General features: G+C 46.1%; 1 protein-coding gene across 4 annotated transcripts in view; it reads left to right on the forward strand.

The window, feature by feature from the left end:
• grm7 (glutamate metabotropic receptor 7) overlaps nt 1-19,479 on the forward strand; it is a 222,171-nt gene that overhangs the window by 7,597 nt on the left and 195,095 nt on the right. For 3 of the 4 annotated variants that reach the window (XM_068722229.1, XM_068722225.1, XM_068722230.1), the window contains exon 2: nt 515-1,074. In XM_068722229.1, the coding sequence (XP_068578330.1) occupies nt 568-1,074 (507 nt within the window). In that variant the 5' untranslated portion in view covers nt 515-567. Of the gene's footprint in view, nt 1,075-19,479 lie in introns of all 4 variants that reach the window. The other variant, XM_068722228.1, reaches the window with a different exon arrangement.

Consider the following 19,479-nt stretch of genomic DNA (forward strand, 5'->3'; position numbering starts at 1 on the left):
TTTTTAAATTGTATTTAAATTGTATTTTCTTAAAAGTATGACATCAGTGCCGAACGCGGGCTGGGTTGTTTTTTTTCCCCCCACACATCCAAGACGGAATACCGGGATGAGCCCGACCGGAGTGCTCCTTCTCCTCCCTCGCTGCCCTTTATGAACAGAACCTCCGGTGGTGCGTTTCTTCCCGTTTCTCCTCGTGTGAAACCCCGGAATGGGTTCTCGAGCAACAAGCGACCGTGTCTGTGTGCAGCAGCAGCAGCAGCAGCAGCAGCTCTGCGCACACTTACCGGGGGATAGCGCGCTGGTGAATGAGTCGCTGAGCTTGGATCCTATGTCTGCGCGTGCATAAAGGCTGCACCTGCGGGATTACAGCGGTCCGGTAACCCGCCAGCTGTCTTCTGTTTTTGCGGGTGATCCTCTGCGGGATCGAGGACAGGGATGAACTCGGTTGTCGGATTCGTAAAAGTGTCCTAAAAATAAAAAAGTGTTGCGGTGGTTCTACTTTTTCTCTACACAGAGCTGCTTCGTTCGTGGGGGAGGAACACAAAAAACAACAACCGGGATCCAACCATGGGCAGACCCTCTGCCCCCCAGCTGAGACCTGGTTTTACATTCCGGGTGTTGTGGATGCTTCACGCGTTCCTGGACCTGGCCGGCTCCCAGGAGATTTACGCGCCGCACTCGATCCGGGTGGAGGGCGACGTGACGCTGGGGGGGCTCTTCCCAGTCCACGCCAGGGGGGTCCCCGGGATCCCGTGCGGGGACATCAAGAAGGAGAACGGCATCCACCGGCTGGAGGCGATGATGTACGCCCTGGACCAGATCAACGGCGACGGGGAGCTGCTGCCCAACGTCACCCTGGGCGCCCGGATCCTGGACACCTGCTCCCGGGACACGTACGCGCTGGAGCAGTCGCTGACTTTCGTGCAGGCGCTCATCCAGAAGGACACGTCGGACGTGCGGTGCACCAACGGGGAGCCGCCGGTGTTCGTGAAGCCCGAGAAAGTTATCGGGGTCGTGGGCGCGTCCGCCAGCTCGGTGTCCATCATGGTGGCCAACATACTGCGCCTCTTCCAGGTAAGAGGGGGGGTCGGCTTCGGGTCCTTCTCGACAGACGCTGCAGCTCTCGTGACTTATTTGCGAGCATCATCTTTAGTTGTTACGTAACCCCCGCGCTCCTCGTGCAGTGGGCGGCCTGCTCCCTCTCACGCGCTCTCCACCACTTTCCCCCAAAATGTTTAAAAAGGGGAAAAACCCGCTCAGAGTCTCGGGTGGTGTGTGACCGAGAAGGGGGGTCAGGTCGACATCCATCAGTGCTGGTGTGTGTGTGTGTGTGTGTGTGTGTGTGTGTGTGTGTGTGTGTGTGTGTGTGTGTGTGTGTGTGTGTAAGTGTGAGAGGAACAGTCCAGGGTGAAATAAACAGCGAGAAGCTTTTAAATGTTTCATCAGCTGCTGCTGTCGTCTGGGCAACAGCATTGCTGCAAATAACAGCAACAGGATGATTAACAGAAGGCTGCTTCTGGGTCTAGTCGTCGAGTCTCTTCTTTTCATCATAACGGTGGATGATTATTATTATTATTATTATTATTATTATTATTATTATTATTCTGTCGTAGACTGGTTCCGTTGTGCCAGGTGTTCTGTTCTTGGCTGCTATGGGAACGATGTTTTGATGCTGCCCTCTTGAACAAAAGAGATTTTGATCTCAGCAAGAATTTACTTTTGCTTTTACAAGAAACTGAGTGTGTGAGAGTGTGTGTGTGTGTCTGTATGTGTGTGTGTGTGGGGGGGGCGGGGGGGGGGGTAAGATGGGGAGACAGTAGATGGAGATGTATTACATGTATGTGTGTGAGAGGCTAGGTCAGAAATGGACAGGGAGCGAAGAGAGCAAGAGACATAAAGGGAAGACAGAGAGAGAGAAAGACAGACAGACAGAGAGAGACACAGAGAGAGAGAGAGACAGAAAGAGAGACACAGAGAGACAGAGACACAGATAGAGAGAGAGAGAGAGAGAGAGAGAGAGAGAGAGAGAGAGAGAGATAATATTATTATTATTTTAATTTTGTTGATGCTTTGGCAATACTGTTTCTAAACTTTCATGCCAATAAAGCTATTGAAATTGAAAATTGAGAGAGAGAGAGACAGAGACACAGAGAGAGACACAGAAAGAGAGAGAGACAGAGAGAGACACAGAAAGAGAGAGAGACAGGGAGACAGAGTGGGGCTGAAAGGACAGCTCCTCTGCTCGGACTGTATTCCTCTGCTGGTTTTGGACCGATCCGTCTCTCCTTGGTCCTGCTGCTCTGATGAAGGTCTTCTCGCCGCGTAGATCCTAGTATCTCCTTCATCACTTCTTTTTGAATCCTTCGTTCTCTCAGGTCTTCAGAGTCTCATAATTAGAAGGCATCACTTTAAGTCACAGACCTCAGAGAGTCCTTTCCATGGCTCTCCTCAGAGCTCCTGCACTCTGTTCTCAACACGTTGAAGCTCCAGCGTCATGAGCTGCAGCCTCACAGTAACTCCACACCAAATCCACCTGCATGTACAGTCACATCATGACACCAGCAGCTGATCCTGGTACAGCGTTCACTTAACAGAAAAAGTCCAGTCGTTTTATTCACTGGACCCCCAAAATGCATCTGATCCCTCAAACACGGGTGGAGGTCTGGTCCAGAAGGGGTCTGACGGTGTGTGTGTGTGTGTGTGTGTGTGTGTGTGTGTGTGTGTGTCGGGGACAGACACACACCCGAACACAGAGAGGAATGAAGGTGTGAAGTTTGGTGGATGTCAGAACTACTGAAGTGGAGATTTCTGGATCAGAGTGTGAGAAAAACTCCATTGATAGAAAAGCTCCTTTAAAGAGACGTTTAGTTAAAGTCCAGACATTTAGAAGAGTCTCCAGGTGAAGAGGGTCACAACATGAACTAGTAGATATCACCATCACACTTCACCACTTCATCACTCATGTTGAGACAATATTTTTTTGTATTACAACTTTTCTGAAATGTCATGTTTAAATATGCAAATTAAGGATTATCTTATTAAATTTGTGCAAATTAGCATAACTCTTTAGAACAGAAATCAGAAGATTGGAAGAAGCAAGGCTCAAAATTCTTGTTTCATTTTGATGATATACGAGAGTCAAAGGATTTTACATCACTCACATCAAGACGATATTTTGTTTTGCATTTCAACTTTTCTGAAATGTCATGTTTTAATATGCAAATGAGGCGTTAAGTAATGGTCACTTTTGGGGAATTTAGGAGAAATCTGCAGACGCAAAACAGGGGCTGACGGGAAAATATTATATATATGTATTATAATCTCTCTATAATATGAACATATTGTAATGGCCAGGAAACTTCAGAATTTAAAAATAAAAAAATAACGTGACCTGGAGAAAATAGAAAAGGATATTATTTTTGCGGTTGCCTGACACATTTCGGTGACGGAGCGTGAATGGAATGAATTGTTTTCTCTCTAATACGTCCTCATTTTCCTCCAAGAGGCCCACTGCTTATCCCTCTAAAAAAGCCCAAACTGTGTCATTTACATTCACCCCCGCAGACGGCCTGCATTAGAGCAGAGTGGCTCCGGTACGGAGGAGAATGGGTGCTTCAGCTGCCGCTCTGCATCCGCTCAACGCGACGCTCGATAGGACGAAATGGGAGGCTAATTATTTTGCCCCCCTGATGGAGAAGTCATCTGTTCCACAGCTGCTCTCACTTCATTACACTCGTGATGTTCCTAAATGGACTAGTTGGCTCTGCGGCCGCACCGTAAACATATTAACCCCCCCCCCCCCCCCCCCCCCCCGCCATCATGGGGTCAGGTCAGAGCCAGAAAAAAAGATGTTTACAGTCCACAGTGGTACCAGTACCAGGGCTGCAGCTACGTCACGTTCAAACTTTATTGAACATAACAAGGTAAACACTAGCAGGTTGCTAATTTGCGTGTTACATTTTAGATACATGGAGTAATGTGAGATGTGAAAAAAAAAGTAGTGAAATCGCAGTAAAAGTTTATTTTTATTATCAATTAACGGTTTCAACGTTTGCTGATTCCAGCTGTTGTTCTCCGTTACACATATCTAACTGAACATCGTCTGATTTAAAGGAGTCATCTCTGGGAGGCCGTAATGGGAAACCATTTTAATATCTTGTGACATTTGTTATTAACAAACCGTATAATTTATCAATGAATCCAGAAAACAATGGGCAGATTGTGAGGACAGCAGCACGCCTCCACTCTCCCATCGAGTCTTTCACGTCCCATTGTTCTTCCTCTCTGTTTGTCTCCCCCCCCCCCCCGCCTCGGCTCCATTAGGCCATACCGCTCGGCACAGGTGCTCGTTGACGGGGAAGCTGCCGCGTCATTAAATAGTACGCCACCCTTTCTTTTGGTTGGACGCAAAGTTTGGCGAGACGAAACGAAAGGATGTAACTTTTCTTCTTTTCTGTCTGTAGAATTAAAAGCTGAACTTCTTGTACGAGCGCTGGTGTTTTTCGGGCAGCGCTGCTAGCCTCGCGTGTCTCAGGTGATCGGTTGGACGTGTCTTCGTTTGGTGATGGGAGTCGGCCAGAGGCTGCGGCTCGTTAGGTACATACGGTCGCGTTATGAGTCCGCCATATGTGACCGTATTCATTTTGATAATGGGCCATCGGTAACAAAAACACGTAGAATCAGGATTGAGACTTTTATTAATCGCCGTCCGCACATAAGGAGACAGCAACAGACGACGCGGTGAGAGGACAGCAGGCGCTAAAAAAGCAAAACACGAAACACGAGGCGAAACAACGGAGGTGTGACCTGAGATGAGATGAGGTGTTTTATGACTTGTTTTAGGAGAAGAAGAACAGCAATGAGTCAAACTATTTTGATGATCGATTCATCGTTTCATTGATTTTTTATTTCTTTTTTTTTTTTAGGCAATGATGTCCTGGTTTCAGCTTCTGAAGTGAAAATATTTGTCGTTGTTCTTTGTCGTAATTTAAATCTCTTTGGTCGGATAAAGCGCGACACCTGAAGGCATCACCAAACTGTAACAAGCTTTTTTTTATCATTATATTATATTATTTCACAGACAAGAAAAAAAAAATACTCTTCTCATATATAATGATAATGAAATCAGAGTTAGTTGCAGATACTTTTGTAGACACTTTTGGAACATTAATATCATCAGAGCTACAAAAAACAATATTTGATCAAATGTGTCACGAAAAGAGATTCTTTCAGTAAACAGATAAAGTATGACGGCCAACTTCATTATTAACAGCTGCTCCAATGTGAAACATTTCAAAATGAGCAGGACAGAAACAAAATTATGACGCATGAGACCAGACACTTTACCTCGATGTGTCCTCTTGTGTTTGTCCTTATTATGAGGACAACGCAATTTGGTTGTTTCGCGCCAAAATAACCGCCACAGATCCTCAATGAATATCCAGCGCATTGCATAAAAGGGATATAAAGTAAAGGATATAAAGTAAAGGATATAAAGTAAAGGATATAAAGTATCTTCTCATGCGACCACACCTAAGGAGAAAACAGCGGTTTAATTTACCGACTGTCGCCTCTCAATGTCGGACTCGGACGATTCACCCGGTGATTTTGTGTTGTCTGGAGGTTGAACTCACAGGCTTTGCTTTGTTCTGAGTAGAACACCACATCGATGGGACCGTGAGCGGCAGAGTGTTTGGTCGCTCGACTTGTGGTTGTAAGTTGTCAGTGAACGTTCCACAGCAACAGGTAGAACAAAGCACCATCCTCCTCTGCAAAAGAAAGTGAAATATGACATTTAAGGACCTTATCAGTGTATGCTGGCGAGGAACTATTGAAATAGTGGATTAACTTGTTTGTTCGCTGGTTAATCAGATCACATTCAGGTTAACGTGTAGGAAGAAACCACTCCGAACGCAAGGTGATTGATTTCTGACGGAATGCTGCTGTTGCGTTCAGTTTGCGACGTAAATAAGTTGTATATTCACAGAAGGTCTTGGGGGACAGTTCTGGGACGACCGGTTTTGAATCGACCACCAAAGATTTGCGCAGGTTGCTTCAGCTCAGTCGCCGTGTGAAGGGGACGTGTGTTGTGCTGTGATGTGAGTGGGTTTCAGTGGTGCCGTCTGTCTGTGTTTGTCTACCCGCTGATGGACCGGTGAAGGTTAGGCCCTCGTACGCTGGGAGAGGCTGCTGCTCCCGTTTGAGGAATCAGCAGTCTGTGAATTATGGGCTAGGTGACCACGTTTGAATTGGAAACACCTGGATGTGATTCATCTTCTGAGTCCCACCACGGCTCAGACTGTGAGGACTTTCTCGGGACTTTATTTTCAGATACCACACCAACTCATAACTCTTTTTTTCCCCCCGACCTATATTCATTGAAGTGCCACAACGGGGGAGTGCTGACTCATCAAAACCGCTGGTCGTAGACGCCCCCCACCTCGTAGCTGCCTTTTTTTTTATTCCTTTCCAGGTGGAAGTAAACCTGGAGGTTTGTTGAGGTCGTGACCAAAACAAGTTGGGCAGCTGTGATTAGCAAAACAAATCCCCCAAGTCCATCTGCACAGGGAGCTCCTGTTGGTAGAGACTGCGTGAACGGATGTTGCCTTTTGCATGAATATGAATGACGTTCAAAAGGGTACAGAACTCTTTTTCCATGAGGCAACATGCAGAGATTAAAAGTAGTATCCAATATTATTATTCCACACTTCACGATGTTCTGGTAATCATGTCATCCAATATGATAGTTCAAGTCCGCCCTTTTCTGATGTTTTTGCTGTCATATTAGAGCAATAAGCACAAAAGAGGAAAAAAAGGTATCTGCATGTTTTGGGAAGTCTTAAAAAGGCCTTGAATCCTGTTTGCTTTGGAAAGCCTCAAACGGTGTTAAAACGCCTTGAACTGTGCTTTACAAAAGTCATTAATGTTGTGTCCGCAGTGACGTTTGTTCGTGGATTGTGCCGCAGGAGGCTCTTCTATTCTTTGATTTATCATTCAAACACTTATTACGGCGGCGAAAAAAGCTTCCTTTCGTATTGAAGAAGACTGTAAACTAGAGATTGAGACCATGAACTCATGTTTACAATGTTTACTGAGGGAATAAATCAAGAGAGAAGTAGAGTCATTTTAGACTAGACTTCTATACAACCAGAGGAGTCGCCCCCTGGTGGTCATTAGGGATAGTGCACCAATGCATTGGCTTCGCTTTGCAGAAGCGCGGGGCTGCCGCCTGGCTTTTCCGTCGTACTTTCGTACATCGACCGGTATGATGACAGTACGACATCATCGGATTGCATTCTACGAGGCGGTAAAAAGGTCTTAAAAGTCGTGAATTGAAACAAATCTTGCAAAAAAAGAACTCTGGACGAAGCAGCCACAGAAACACCTCCCTCTCTGGGTTTTCGTGTCCTTGTGTTCCCCTCCCCCCAATCCTCCTCGCCCGACACCTCGCGAAAGCTGCAACCCTCGCATTCTATTATTGCCACGGCCAGCAGGAGAGGCCGGTTCCTGACTCCCGGCTGCTCCTCTCCTTGTTTTGCGGCGTCTTTTTGCGTTGTTTTTCTCAGCCTTGTCACAGCTGCTTGGGAAGCCTCTTGCTCCTCGCTGCATTTGCTAAGTATAAAAGAATTGCTGTGGTAGTCTCAGTCAAACCCTCTTGAGACACAAACGCAGCCACACAGGCACATCTATTACCGGCAGAGAAAGGCTCCTGTGGGTCCGGACACTACTCAGACTCTGTTTCCTGTGTTGGTCAGTGCGGTTTTAGATAAAAAATAAAAAAAACGCCTCGTTTCCGCTAGTCGGTCGACGCAGGTTTGGGCTCATATCTATTTAGCTCAACGGTTCTGAGTGCTTTTTTTTTCATCCTCGGGCTTAACTTGAGCCAATTAACTGTCACCGTGGGATCGACTTAAGCTCGACACTCTTTCTCTATCTTTTCTTCTTCAAGCACACATTATATTACCGTCCACGGATTTAGAGAACGAGTTCTTTGTACAGAGACAACATAAGAATCCCTCCTAATGGAGGAGGAGCGTCTCTCTTCAATGGTGTACACTTTCTGCGTCTGGCTCCATGTTTGGCCTTCATTTTTATGCAGTCGACATTCCATCACATGCAGCAGTCAGTTAGTTAATGACACCGACAATAACGTTGCATCTGGAAAATGAAGCCTTTTCCTCTTCTGCCGTCTCAGCTCCGACTTACAGTATGTCGAGTTGTGTTTTCTTTTAAAATACATCTATATATATATATATTTTTTTTTTTCGTTTAGTCTTGCTGCTAGATAAAAGCATGCCCCCAGGTGCAGGCCCTGGCATTTGATTTCGGGTGACCACCCATGGTTTTCAGAAGCTCCGCGTTGGAGTGTTCAAAGGGAAAGTGGTGCGCCAGACTTCAGGAAGCCCCTTGAGGCACGCAGGGTCATCTGTAAACGGACAGAGCTGTTCATCTGAGAGCTCGCCACAGGTTAGATATACCGTGTCCCGACAAAAAACCTCAAATGGATGTAAAGATCAAGGTCCATACAGGGACGTCTGGCCTTGAGTTTGGTTTGTGGATTTCAGAGAATCCCCTTTTTTATCATAAACGGGAGATATCGGTGGTGATGTCAGGTGATGTCCCCACTTATCTGGGACCAGGTAGTGGGGACAGCAGGCTGAGTAGAGCCTGCTGGTTCTCTGGCTCCTCCTGGAGAACCAGCAGGCTGTAGTAGAGTCTGCTGGTTCTCAATCTCTTCCTGGAGAACCACGAGGCATCACCAAGCCAGATGAGATGTATAATCTCACTAGCTGTTCTGGATCCAGACTCTCAATCAGTTGGATGTCCTCTAAAGTGAGGTGTTCAGGAGGCCTGAACCACCTCAGCTGACTCAGAGCATGTTGTCTTTCAGCTCCTTTACCGTCTCTGCTACCATTTTTTCGCAGCAGTCATTGCTCGTCTGCTAAAATGTCCGACCGTCACTGACGTAACCAAACTTCAAGCAGCGCAACTGGTTTGATTGACAGCTGAGAAGGGGGGCGGGATGTCTCGGGTTGCGGTTGATCATTCATGTTCTACTCGGGATGAATTGTTACGTTTGTGATCCTCTGACTGTCCAATACTTTGTGTTTGTGACCAAACACCTGCAGAACTAAAGACGTTCACGTCATGGTCTGTTAGCGTGCTGGTGTTAGCATGTAGCTCAAAGCTAAAGCCTGAGAACAGTCTCATAGAGCAGCTGGTCTTGTCTTGACTGAAATGTAGAAGCGGTTTGGTGAACATTTGAGAAATTGAACACCACACCGGTGCGTCTGGACAAACCCCAATCAGCGTCTCCCAGTATACAAAACGTACGGCACTAATTCGTCACATTAACTTGAGCAATGGCCGCCGTGGGGTCCTGGAGGCGATTCCCGTGGCACGGGGGGGGGGGGGGGGGAGAGAAAAATACAGCAGCGGGCCTCCTGCCAATTTAACGCAGTAACGAGCCACAGAGGTATTTCTGGCACATTATGTTTTCAAATGACTCTCGATCAAAGATATTAAAGAGGATGGAGTGGTCACAGAGGGCTGGCAGACCAGACGATGCCTGTTGCTGTGGATCGATGCTGTAGAACCGTTGCATCGCGGCAAGAGTTGAGAAAGAAACACGTCCTCTTCCTCCTCTTCGTGCTCCTTGTGGCTATTATTAAAGCTTCCGAAGAAAAACAACCAATCGGAGTCGAGATGTTTCCATAAACGTGTGACATCACCGCTGACAGCCAGGAGATGATGAGCGAGTGAATGGCGAGAGGAAGTGAAAATACAGAACTTAAGCTTTACTACTTTGGGGGAAACTTTTGCACCGCTGACTCCCTTCTGTCACACACCTGTGTGTGTGTGTGTGTGTGTGTGTGTGTGTGTGTGTGTGTGTGTGTGTTAGCCAACGGCAGTATCTCCTGTTGACCGTAGCGGTTCTTCTGCCAACAACGCCGCACATCAAGTGTCCTCTTGGTGTCGAGGATTTCAGGACACACGGAGCAGGGCCAGACAGGTCTCCCTCAGACTTCTGGGTAAATAAGTTGTTGTTTGACTCAAGTCAGTCAGCAAGTGAAGGACAGTTCAAAGGGAACGTCTGTCCGCGCCGCAGCACCGGAGGACACTGTCCGGCCTGTCACTGCTGCTCGTCTGACCCGCTGCTCCGCTGGTGGGAACCCGCCCGTCCTTTTGGCTCGCGCTATGAATATGACTCGGTAGTTATTTTTACGCCAACAGCAGCAGAGCGGTGACCTTCGCACAATGAATCAGAAAAAAAAGATCCATAATGAGCTTTTTTGGGGGATTTTAATGAACGTCTTTGTCAAGCATTTGACAGATCTGTTTCACCTCCCTTCTCACTGTTTGACCGACATCTGGAATAAAACTATTCTATTTTGACTTGCGGCAGTGCTTCCTCCTCCTCCTCCTCCCTCTCTTACTTTGCCTGAGCTGTCACTGTTGTCACCAAACACTGCATGCACACTGCAGCCTGCATACAGATGTTTCATGTTTACACTCCACTTTGTTGCCTCCCTCAAATCCAAATAAATTAAGTCAAACGATTCAAAAGCAGTAAGAATTGTGACGAACCTTTGAACGGGAGTGTGTGTGTGTGTGTGTGTGTGTGTGTGTGTGTGTGTTCGGTGCCTAACAGGTGGCGAGAGACAAAACTCTCACATCACCGATATGATGAGGTAGAAATGATGGCTTTGCGGTAGGCTGACAAAGCAGCCGTGTAATTATTGTGAGTGCATATTGATGCAGTCGTTCCCGCCGTGATTGCAGCTGAGGAGACAATAAACGGAGTGTGGAATTAACCTGTGTCAAAACAGTGTTATTATAGACTTTGAATCCGGGTTTATTTTGTAGTGCGGTTACAGAAAATTACACGTCTATCCGGGACATTTTACGGCTGTTTATTATCTGTCTTTTTTATCAGTGGTTGTTGAGAAGGGGAGGACTGTGAATCTGAAGAGCAGTGTGGTAAAATACCAGTGCGCGCCACGGCATCCTCTAAAAACAGACCCCAGCAGCGGGCGGAAGAGTCGGAGTAAATATCCCTCCGACTGAAGATGATTCATGCGCGATGAAGCGGGGCGGCTGGGTGACCTCTCGCGGGGGGTCAAGACATCTGGTGCTTTCTCTGGATGAAGCGTGTTTGGAAAGAGGATGAAACTGTTTATGAGGTAGCCGGTGAGATTTTGTGGTCGAGGAAACATCTGGCCGATGTTCGGACTCAGTTCTATTTTATCATCCCACATTCATTTGGTCCGGTGCTCCAGACAACAAGGACACCATAAAGTAAAAAAACAATGACTTCAACAGCATGACGAACACAATAAGACCACAACTTATTTGATCAGGCCTCTGTGGTAGGCTATTTGTCCCGCCCCTCCTCCACTGTGATTGGACGGCTGGGTAAAGAGTGACAGTGACGAAAGCGGCGTTTTAACCCTCTCTGCGACCCCCCCCCCAAAAAAAAAATCAACGCTTAGCACCTACGCGACCCTCCCACTGCAAATATATAAAAGATATTTCTGGCCTTAGAAAAAACTATTTCAGGTGGGCGTGGCCTCCAGTGCATTACAGTCAGTATCAAAGAGCAATTATAATATTATCTCCGGCATACATTGCAAAAACGCTTTGTTTGGATCTCGTAAGGCAGCAGTGATCCATGGGTATTCCCTCCCCTAGTCCTCCAAGTACCTGCTTTGATTCTTTTTGGATGGATGTTCACCAGGTCCCAGGACACCGGGCTTAATGTGAGCGATGGATGGTTTCATTTCCCAATGCGTAGCTGTCAATTTGCAGCACTACTGTACACGGCTAAAGCCTCTGGTCACGTTCGGTGAACCTGATTCTCATCACAATCCATCCAAACAGTTTCAATCACATTTTGCTTTCCCATTTCACTCAAAACCACAAAAAGAGAACGCTCGCACAAGTGTCAGGGGATCACCGAAATTCATTCGGACTCATCCTCTGGGGACCACGAATGCCAGTTAAAACGTTCATGTCAGTCCTTTGAGCTGCTGCCTTTTAATATGGTGAACCGATGGATGCTGTTACCAAGGCTAAAGAATGATCAGCTCGGGAAACATTGGTTACATAAATAGCTACAAAAGCCCCATAATGAACTCTGGATGAGAAGAATAAAGGGGTGAAATTATAATGACATCATCGCATAATGAGAGAACAAGACAAAAAAGAAAAAGTGACTCACAGAAATAATGAAAGCGTTAATTAGACCGTGTAGCCAGGGTTCTGTCCCAGGTGGTTATTCTGCATATCTGTTGGGACTGAAAAAAGAAAAAAAACAATGGCTTCAGTGGTGCTCTTTATGCTTTGTTCTTACATGCAGATTAAACCACTGTGCTCCCACCCTTCACACTGGGCGCACACTACTGCTGCACTTGCTGTTTGCAAAATTCAGAAACTACTTTTCCTCAGCTGCCAGATGGCAAAGGAAGTCTGCAGTCCACTGGCTGATGGAGATTTTTGAGCCAGTAATACCAGTTCAGTTGTATCCAGGTGGCAACAACTGGTTATGCAAAGTGAGGCCAATGCAGAAGTGTCTTTACAGCTGCATTCTCTCTAGTGTCCACCAGGGGGCGACTCCTCTGGTTGTATAGAAGTCTAGTCTAAAATGACTCTACTTCTCTCTTGATTTATTCCCTCAGTAAACATTGTAAACATGAGTTTATGGTCTCAATCTCTAGTTTACAGTCTTCTTCAATACAGCATGATGTTCATTTAGTACATTATGCTCCATTTAGAGTCAAACAGACCATAAAGCAGGGGATGATTTAGGGGCGGGGCTACACGGTGATTGACAGGTTGAGTTGTCTGGTCTGGGAGTTGTGTGTTTTCAGTTCATGAAAGTCAGTTGGAACATCTTGGTTTCCTCTCTATTCAGCGTTCGGTTGTGCTTCGCTCCACTCCTCTCGTGTCACGTCCGGTTCCAAAAAAACAAGATGGCGGCGGCCAAAATGACAAACCCAAGGCTCCAAAAAACGGCAGTCCACAAACCAATGAGTGACATCTCAGTGACTACATCCACTTCTTATAACAATATTTCACCTTTCGCATGGTTGTGGAAAGAGTTTGTGGGATTTCTTTTGGGTTTATCAGTTCAGGAAGTCAACGCGCCATGAAGAAGTCAAAAGTAGAGCAACTGTGTACCTTGGGCAAAAGCGCTTTGGTGAATCAGTCAAGCAATCTGAGCAGCACTGACAGTCTGAGAGCTGGAATGTTGGCTGCTATTATTCTTCTGTTTGTGAACCCCGAGCACCTTTTAGCCACGCTAGCGGCACGGCTACAGGGACGGCAGTGTGTGTGTGTGTGTGTGTGTGTGTGTGTGTCTGTCGGTGGGTCCGCTGGTTCATTGGTCCACAACTTTAGTCCAGACTGGAACATTTTCAACATCTATACGATGGATGGCCGTGAAATTATGTTCAGACGTTCATCCCGGTAGGATGAGGCCTTCTCGCTTTGCTGATCCTCCCTCTGGCGCCTTCAGTAGGTCAACACCTGCACGATTAGCATTCCAATTATATTCATATATTTATTTATGTACCAGGGACAGTGCACATTAATCAACATTTCAGTTTCCACCTCAATGTAAATGTGCCAGAGTTAGCTAGAGAGGACATTGTTTAGTACAAAAACACTATAGTACAACACCGTACAGCACAATACCATACAATACAATAGGTACTAGCAACATTTCTATGGGTAAGTCACATTATACTTACAAGTTCATGTTGAAACGTTTGTTCAAGAAACAAGGCGAACAGTGAAATTATTCCCAAAACCGTCAGTTTCTTTGTGCTCAACTATGATGTGTTAGCGTTTAGCTCACAGCGCTGCTATTCGCTGTCAGCGTGGCTCTACCCTCTCCTTCTTATTTACTTTAAAGACGAACAAATGGCTCCTGGTTTCAGGACCACGTCCACCTCAGCGCGCTGCAATAATGAGATATCATCATTTCAGGACGTTCCATCATTTTCCAGACGTCGTTCTGCCGTGCATTTTCTCACTCTTTGCACTTCACACACAAAAACACAGAGAGGATGAAACGCACAATGTGAATTCCTCTGCTCTTGTTCTTCTTCTTTGGTGTTTCTTCCTTTTCATCTCCCACTCAAACAAACATCATCAGCCTCTGTCCCCCCCCCCCCCCCTGCACACTTCACATAACCTCACTTTGTCTCGTCTTCTTCTTCTTCCTCCGCTGATTAATGTCATAAACCGGGGCACTGGGACCGCTTGTCAGCCTGTCATCGCCTTTGTCTTCCTCGTTGGTGCCTTACCTTACTTACCCCCCCCCCTGCAGAGGGAGGCTGCCAGAAATCGTTACAGCTCCCTGATCACTCGGCTCAATTCTCCAAGTATTAGCTGATGACGCATAATGACAGTAATGAATGGGGCGTCTTTCCCTCCTCGCTTTCTGTCTTAAACACACACACACACACACACACACACACACGCACGCGTTCCCACTCAGACTGCGATCAATAGCAGGCGCGGCGCCCCCGTCCCCCCGTCCCCCCCTCCTCCCCTGCAAACCAACTCCGTTCTCGCTCTGACATTCATCAAGCTCAAGTCGGAAACCGTTAATTTTTCTCAGCATTAATTCACAACGAGAGAAAATCACGGGGCTGACTGACGCGTCCAGCAGCGTGAGCGCGGCCCGTGTCACGGCGGGCTGAGAGAACACTTAGTGAGAGGATTATTGCCTCCATCTTTTTTATCCTCTTGTTGTCAAAAGGTCCCAAAGGTCCACTTCACAACCGAGACTTCCTGTCTCAGTTTAAAACTAGTGTCAGCAGTGATGAATCCATTCCATCTGAATTTAAAGCATATTTTAACTGAATTTTAGGAAAATAAAACATGAAGGAATGCTTGTACGTAGTTCCTTGCTGTTGACGCTGTGACATAATGAGAGGGATTCATACTGCGGATGAATTGTGCCGTGATATTCTTAGGATTCACTAATCCGCCGTGGAGCCCTGCAGTGCAGCTAATTCGGTGGAGAATGACATTAAAGGATAATACCACTGTTTTTTGGACATTGGCAGTGTCCCACTACTTCTGTCGTAGGATGGGCCTCAATACATCAATCACAATACTCTGCTAAAGTATACTTTTGAGGTACTTGCAAAAGTATCTCCATTTGATGCTATTTTATACTCTCTGTACTGAAACCTCTCTAATTTTGTTGTGCTTCACTTTATCAAAGTCAAACTTTGCAGAGAGACTGTTCACATATCGTGCTATGATCTGGGAGAGGTGTAAACCTTCAGCTACATCATTCCTAAGAAATAATAATCCTGAAATTGCTTCTTCTTTTTTTTTCAGGCGAACCTGAAACTTTTCAATTTGTGCTGTGTGCCATCTTCATTTACTCTTAACCCGTAACATATATATTGATATTTACACATCTGAACAAATCTCACAAGTGTTCCCTTGATTACAACACCAAATGTATTCATATACACCTTGTGGTTGCAGAAATATACTCATTTTAGTATGGGTATGCAATTTTCGAGCAGAGGCCTAAAAAATAGGGTTAGGGTTCAAGAGTTAAAGTCTTTTGTATAACATGAAGAAATACACACAGAGCATAATTGACGTATAACTTTCTTTTTATTATCTAGTTTGACAGATTTCCCAGCGTGATAAATGACCATATATCGCTGAGGTCCAACTCTCTAGGGAGATGAGAAGGAAAGCACATCGCTCACTCCTAAGCTACGTCACTCATCGCTTTCTACCGAGTGTTTTGATGGAGCCAGTAATGGTAGAAGAACAGGATGTAGGAAGTGACAAACGTTTGAGCTGATAAATGATATGATAACGTGACATCGGGTCGGGACTGGCCCGATACCAGATCCAGCATTTTAGGCTCCGGCTCCCCTAGAGCTCAGGCAATAAGCCACTAGACTTGGCCCAAATTGAATTAACCTGGAGGAAAATGGTATGATTATAAACTCATTAAATCAGAATTTAATGAAGTAAGTGCAATCAATTTGTTTGACATTGATTTTCTTTCCATCGGAGCACGTTCTGAGCGAGGCCCCAGCTGATCTCGGAACCCCCCCGGCTCGTTGATTGACAAACGGCAGTGCGACTCTCTAATCGACGGGCCCAAAACACCGCTGTGCTTTTAATGTCCGCTGAGCGAACGGAGTAAGAAAAACGCGTTCCTAATTGGACACCAAAGAGTCAGACCATGCGCTAATCCTCCCCCCGCAAATTCAAGGTTCATTTGCTGGTTTAACACCAGCGATGTGATGCGGAGTGTTGTTTTTTGTGCGTTCCACATAAACACACAAAGACACTTAGGGAAATGAGGAGGGGGGGAGACGAGTGCCGGAGCGAGAGGAAGTGACTGAACATGAAGTGTGAGGGACTCTACTCCCCTCACAGACAGACAAACATCGGTTGGGAGTGTCGTCTTTAATCAGGGTGGTCTTTTTCTGCCAAAAATCCAAAACAGGTCTTTAGACCGAAGACTGGTGTTCGACCACGCACTGTGGTTTTATGGTAGTGATTATGTTGCCTCAACCCAACTGTAAGTAGTTAGTTTAAGGCCAACCATGATGTTTTTCCTTAACCTAACTAAGTGGATTTGTTGCCTTTCACCTTACTTTTGATTTGACAATTCTTGTCCCTGTACACGAAAACCAATAGATTGTATTTCGTGAACTGCTGTCAGACTGTGTTGAATGTTTCGATGCCCAGGTTCACTTGAGAAGCAGGTCCCAGTCTCTCAGGTCCCAGGTCTTGTTGCCTAAATAATTAAAACCCACAACATTACCTCATCATTTCCTTCATCTGTAAATGACCATAAACACTGTTACATATTCAGTACTCACACTTTAGTTCACTATCCATTTTTTTTTTTTAAATGAAACCCTTTGCAATGAATCACACAAAAATCTAAAATGTTATGACTTGTATCTAATTGTGTTATTGGTCTTTATATGTGTAGTGACTAATCCAACTTTTTAGTGTAGGACGTATGAAGAACTTTCACTTCGTGTCGGTTCTGTCGCCCCCTGTGGACTAAAGCGGTAGTGTCTCTGAGCACCAGAGTCCCTTTAGAAAACCTCTTATTCTACCGCAGGAGGGTCCGACAGTCTGCCCCTCTCAGTCCTGGTTCTGGTTCTCTCCCGTTGCCTCCCTTCCCTCCAGCGGGTCCAGTGATTGGTCCTGGGTCTCCAGCGGCGTCGGAATAGTCTGAGCTGAAGGACTTTCCTCTGAACCTGAATGTCGTAAATTGTTTTTTTCTGATTCCCCCGGGGGGATTGGACCTGAAGTCACGGATTTAAAAAAGTAACTACATAGAAATAGCCAATCCACTCTCTGAATGTCTCGTCTACTCGTCTTGTAGATCCTATAGAGGTATCGGTTAGAAATCTAATGCTTCATAACCATTTAAAAGCTCCACACTGCCAGATAAACCTTCATCTTCATCCTCCTCCGTCTCTGCCATTCATTAGGTTATTAGCTGTAGGATAATCAAATCCAGTCACAGTGAGTTAGTGTTTGACATTTCAGAAGGGGCGTCCTTGACCATGATGCAATGAATAGCCCCCTCTGTCCAGCGTACACAGAGTTTTTATATTAAATATTAATGCCCCCCATGTTGCACGTGTATTGCAGAAGGCTAGTTGTGTATGCGTTGTTTGCCGTGTGAATTTCCCCGTAGGGACAATTAAGTCTGAGCTTGAACTTATCTTGTTGTTTTTATCTAAAGCTACGTGCTTTAGAGGTGGCTTGGACTATGAATCATCCTGTCAGTAGTTTGGTGGATTTGTCTGAATCAGGAGGGGGGGGGGGGACCAGTCCTCAGTCGCGATGCGTCACATGCTCGGTCGGTCGGTTGCCCCCTCGGCGTCTGACGGTGACGCACGGAATCAACCTTCAGCGGTGGATCAAAGACAGGACTTTCACCTCTCTGTGTTCGAAAAACCCCAAATCAACCGTGAGTTAGATTTGAATGAGGGGTTTCTTACTCCTGGAACAGAACCAGGGAGTTCAGGTTTTGCAGCTCGAGACGGGTCGACGTATCGTCCAGACGACCGCGCGACTAACAATTACTTCCGTCGTCAATTTAATCTGCAGATCATTTCCTCGAGTGCTTGTTTCCGTAAAAATGTCATAAAACTGAAAATAGCATGCCGGACTCCTGAAGTCTGAGGGGACGTCATCATCAGCTTTTGCTTGTATTCTCTGACCAACGGTCCAAAAGTCTTATTAGCCGACGGCAACGACGTCCAAACGCCATTCGAATATTCCCTCAAGATGGAAGAACCGCAGAGACGGACGCTTATATTATAAACTACCCACTGATGAATGAACATGAATCCATAAACCCGCCCCGTCGGTGGCGGATCCAGACTGGTTTTGAGGGGCAGCAGCTGCACGTTTGTTGCACGTCATCGTGTCTTCAAACCCTAAGAGCATCCTGGAGGACACTTTATCACTCCTAGAAGGAGGGACCTCCAGGTCCCTTAGAGGCGTTTATTCCTCTAAAGGGAACTTGAGGGATGATTGGCATACTCAAAAGTAAATTACCATGTACTGCAAAAATGTGTAGCCACGTTCAGTACATTTCCTTTACCGCACTCCACCGTTTAATTTAATTCATTGAATCAGTTGGGGGGGGGGGTCAGTGGATCAATCAGTCTGATAATCGTCCCTTCAGTCATCGCCTCTGTGGCTCCTCTGCTCTCTCTGTGTTTTCCTCGGTTGACTCAGAGTGAATTTCATCAGTTGACTGGTCTGCCACTGCGCATTAGCCCCGCCGACCCGCCCTCAGGGAGGAGCTGTGCACACACGCACACACACACACACACACACACACACACACACACACACACACACACACACACAAACCTTCATGTCAGGACCCACAAAAGTTTGCTCTGCGCAGGTTGAATACGAACTCTTGTTGACAAAAATGTAAACGTGAACATGCAGACAGCAAATGCACTAAAGTCTAACCACACAAACACACACAGACACAGACACACACACACACACACACACACACACACACACACACAGTTACTGTTGAACAGAAATCCTCAGAGCCTGGGATGCATTTATTTTCAACAGTCCTTATCTCGGCTGTTGAACCAGCAATGTTATCATTTGTACTCCTAAAATTGTCGGTAATCACTCTAGGTGAGTGTGTGTGTGTGTGTGTGTGTGTGTGTGTGTGTGTGTGTGTGTGTCATACACCGACTACAGTTCACAGTCACTTACCCTGTCACACACACACACACACACACACGGCACCATTGACTGGAGTATCTTGGCTCGACGTTATTCACACCAGCTTGTGTATTTGACTCTGTGATGATGAATCTCTAAAACAAACCCTTATTGTTGTGTTTGGTCCTCTTCATCAGCTCAAAAACACACAAAAGATGACCGTGAGGAACGTTTAACTGCTTATGAAAGAGTCTC

The sequence above is a fragment of the Cebidichthys violaceus genome, unplaced genomic scaffold (assembly GCF_023349555.1).
Source record: "Cebidichthys violaceus isolate CVI_PGR_0920_01 unplaced genomic scaffold, fCebVio1.0.p SCAF_29, whole genome shotgun sequence".
In the NCBI taxonomy this organism is placed as follows: Eukaryota; Metazoa; Chordata; class Actinopteri; order Perciformes; family Stichaeidae; genus Cebidichthys; species Cebidichthys violaceus.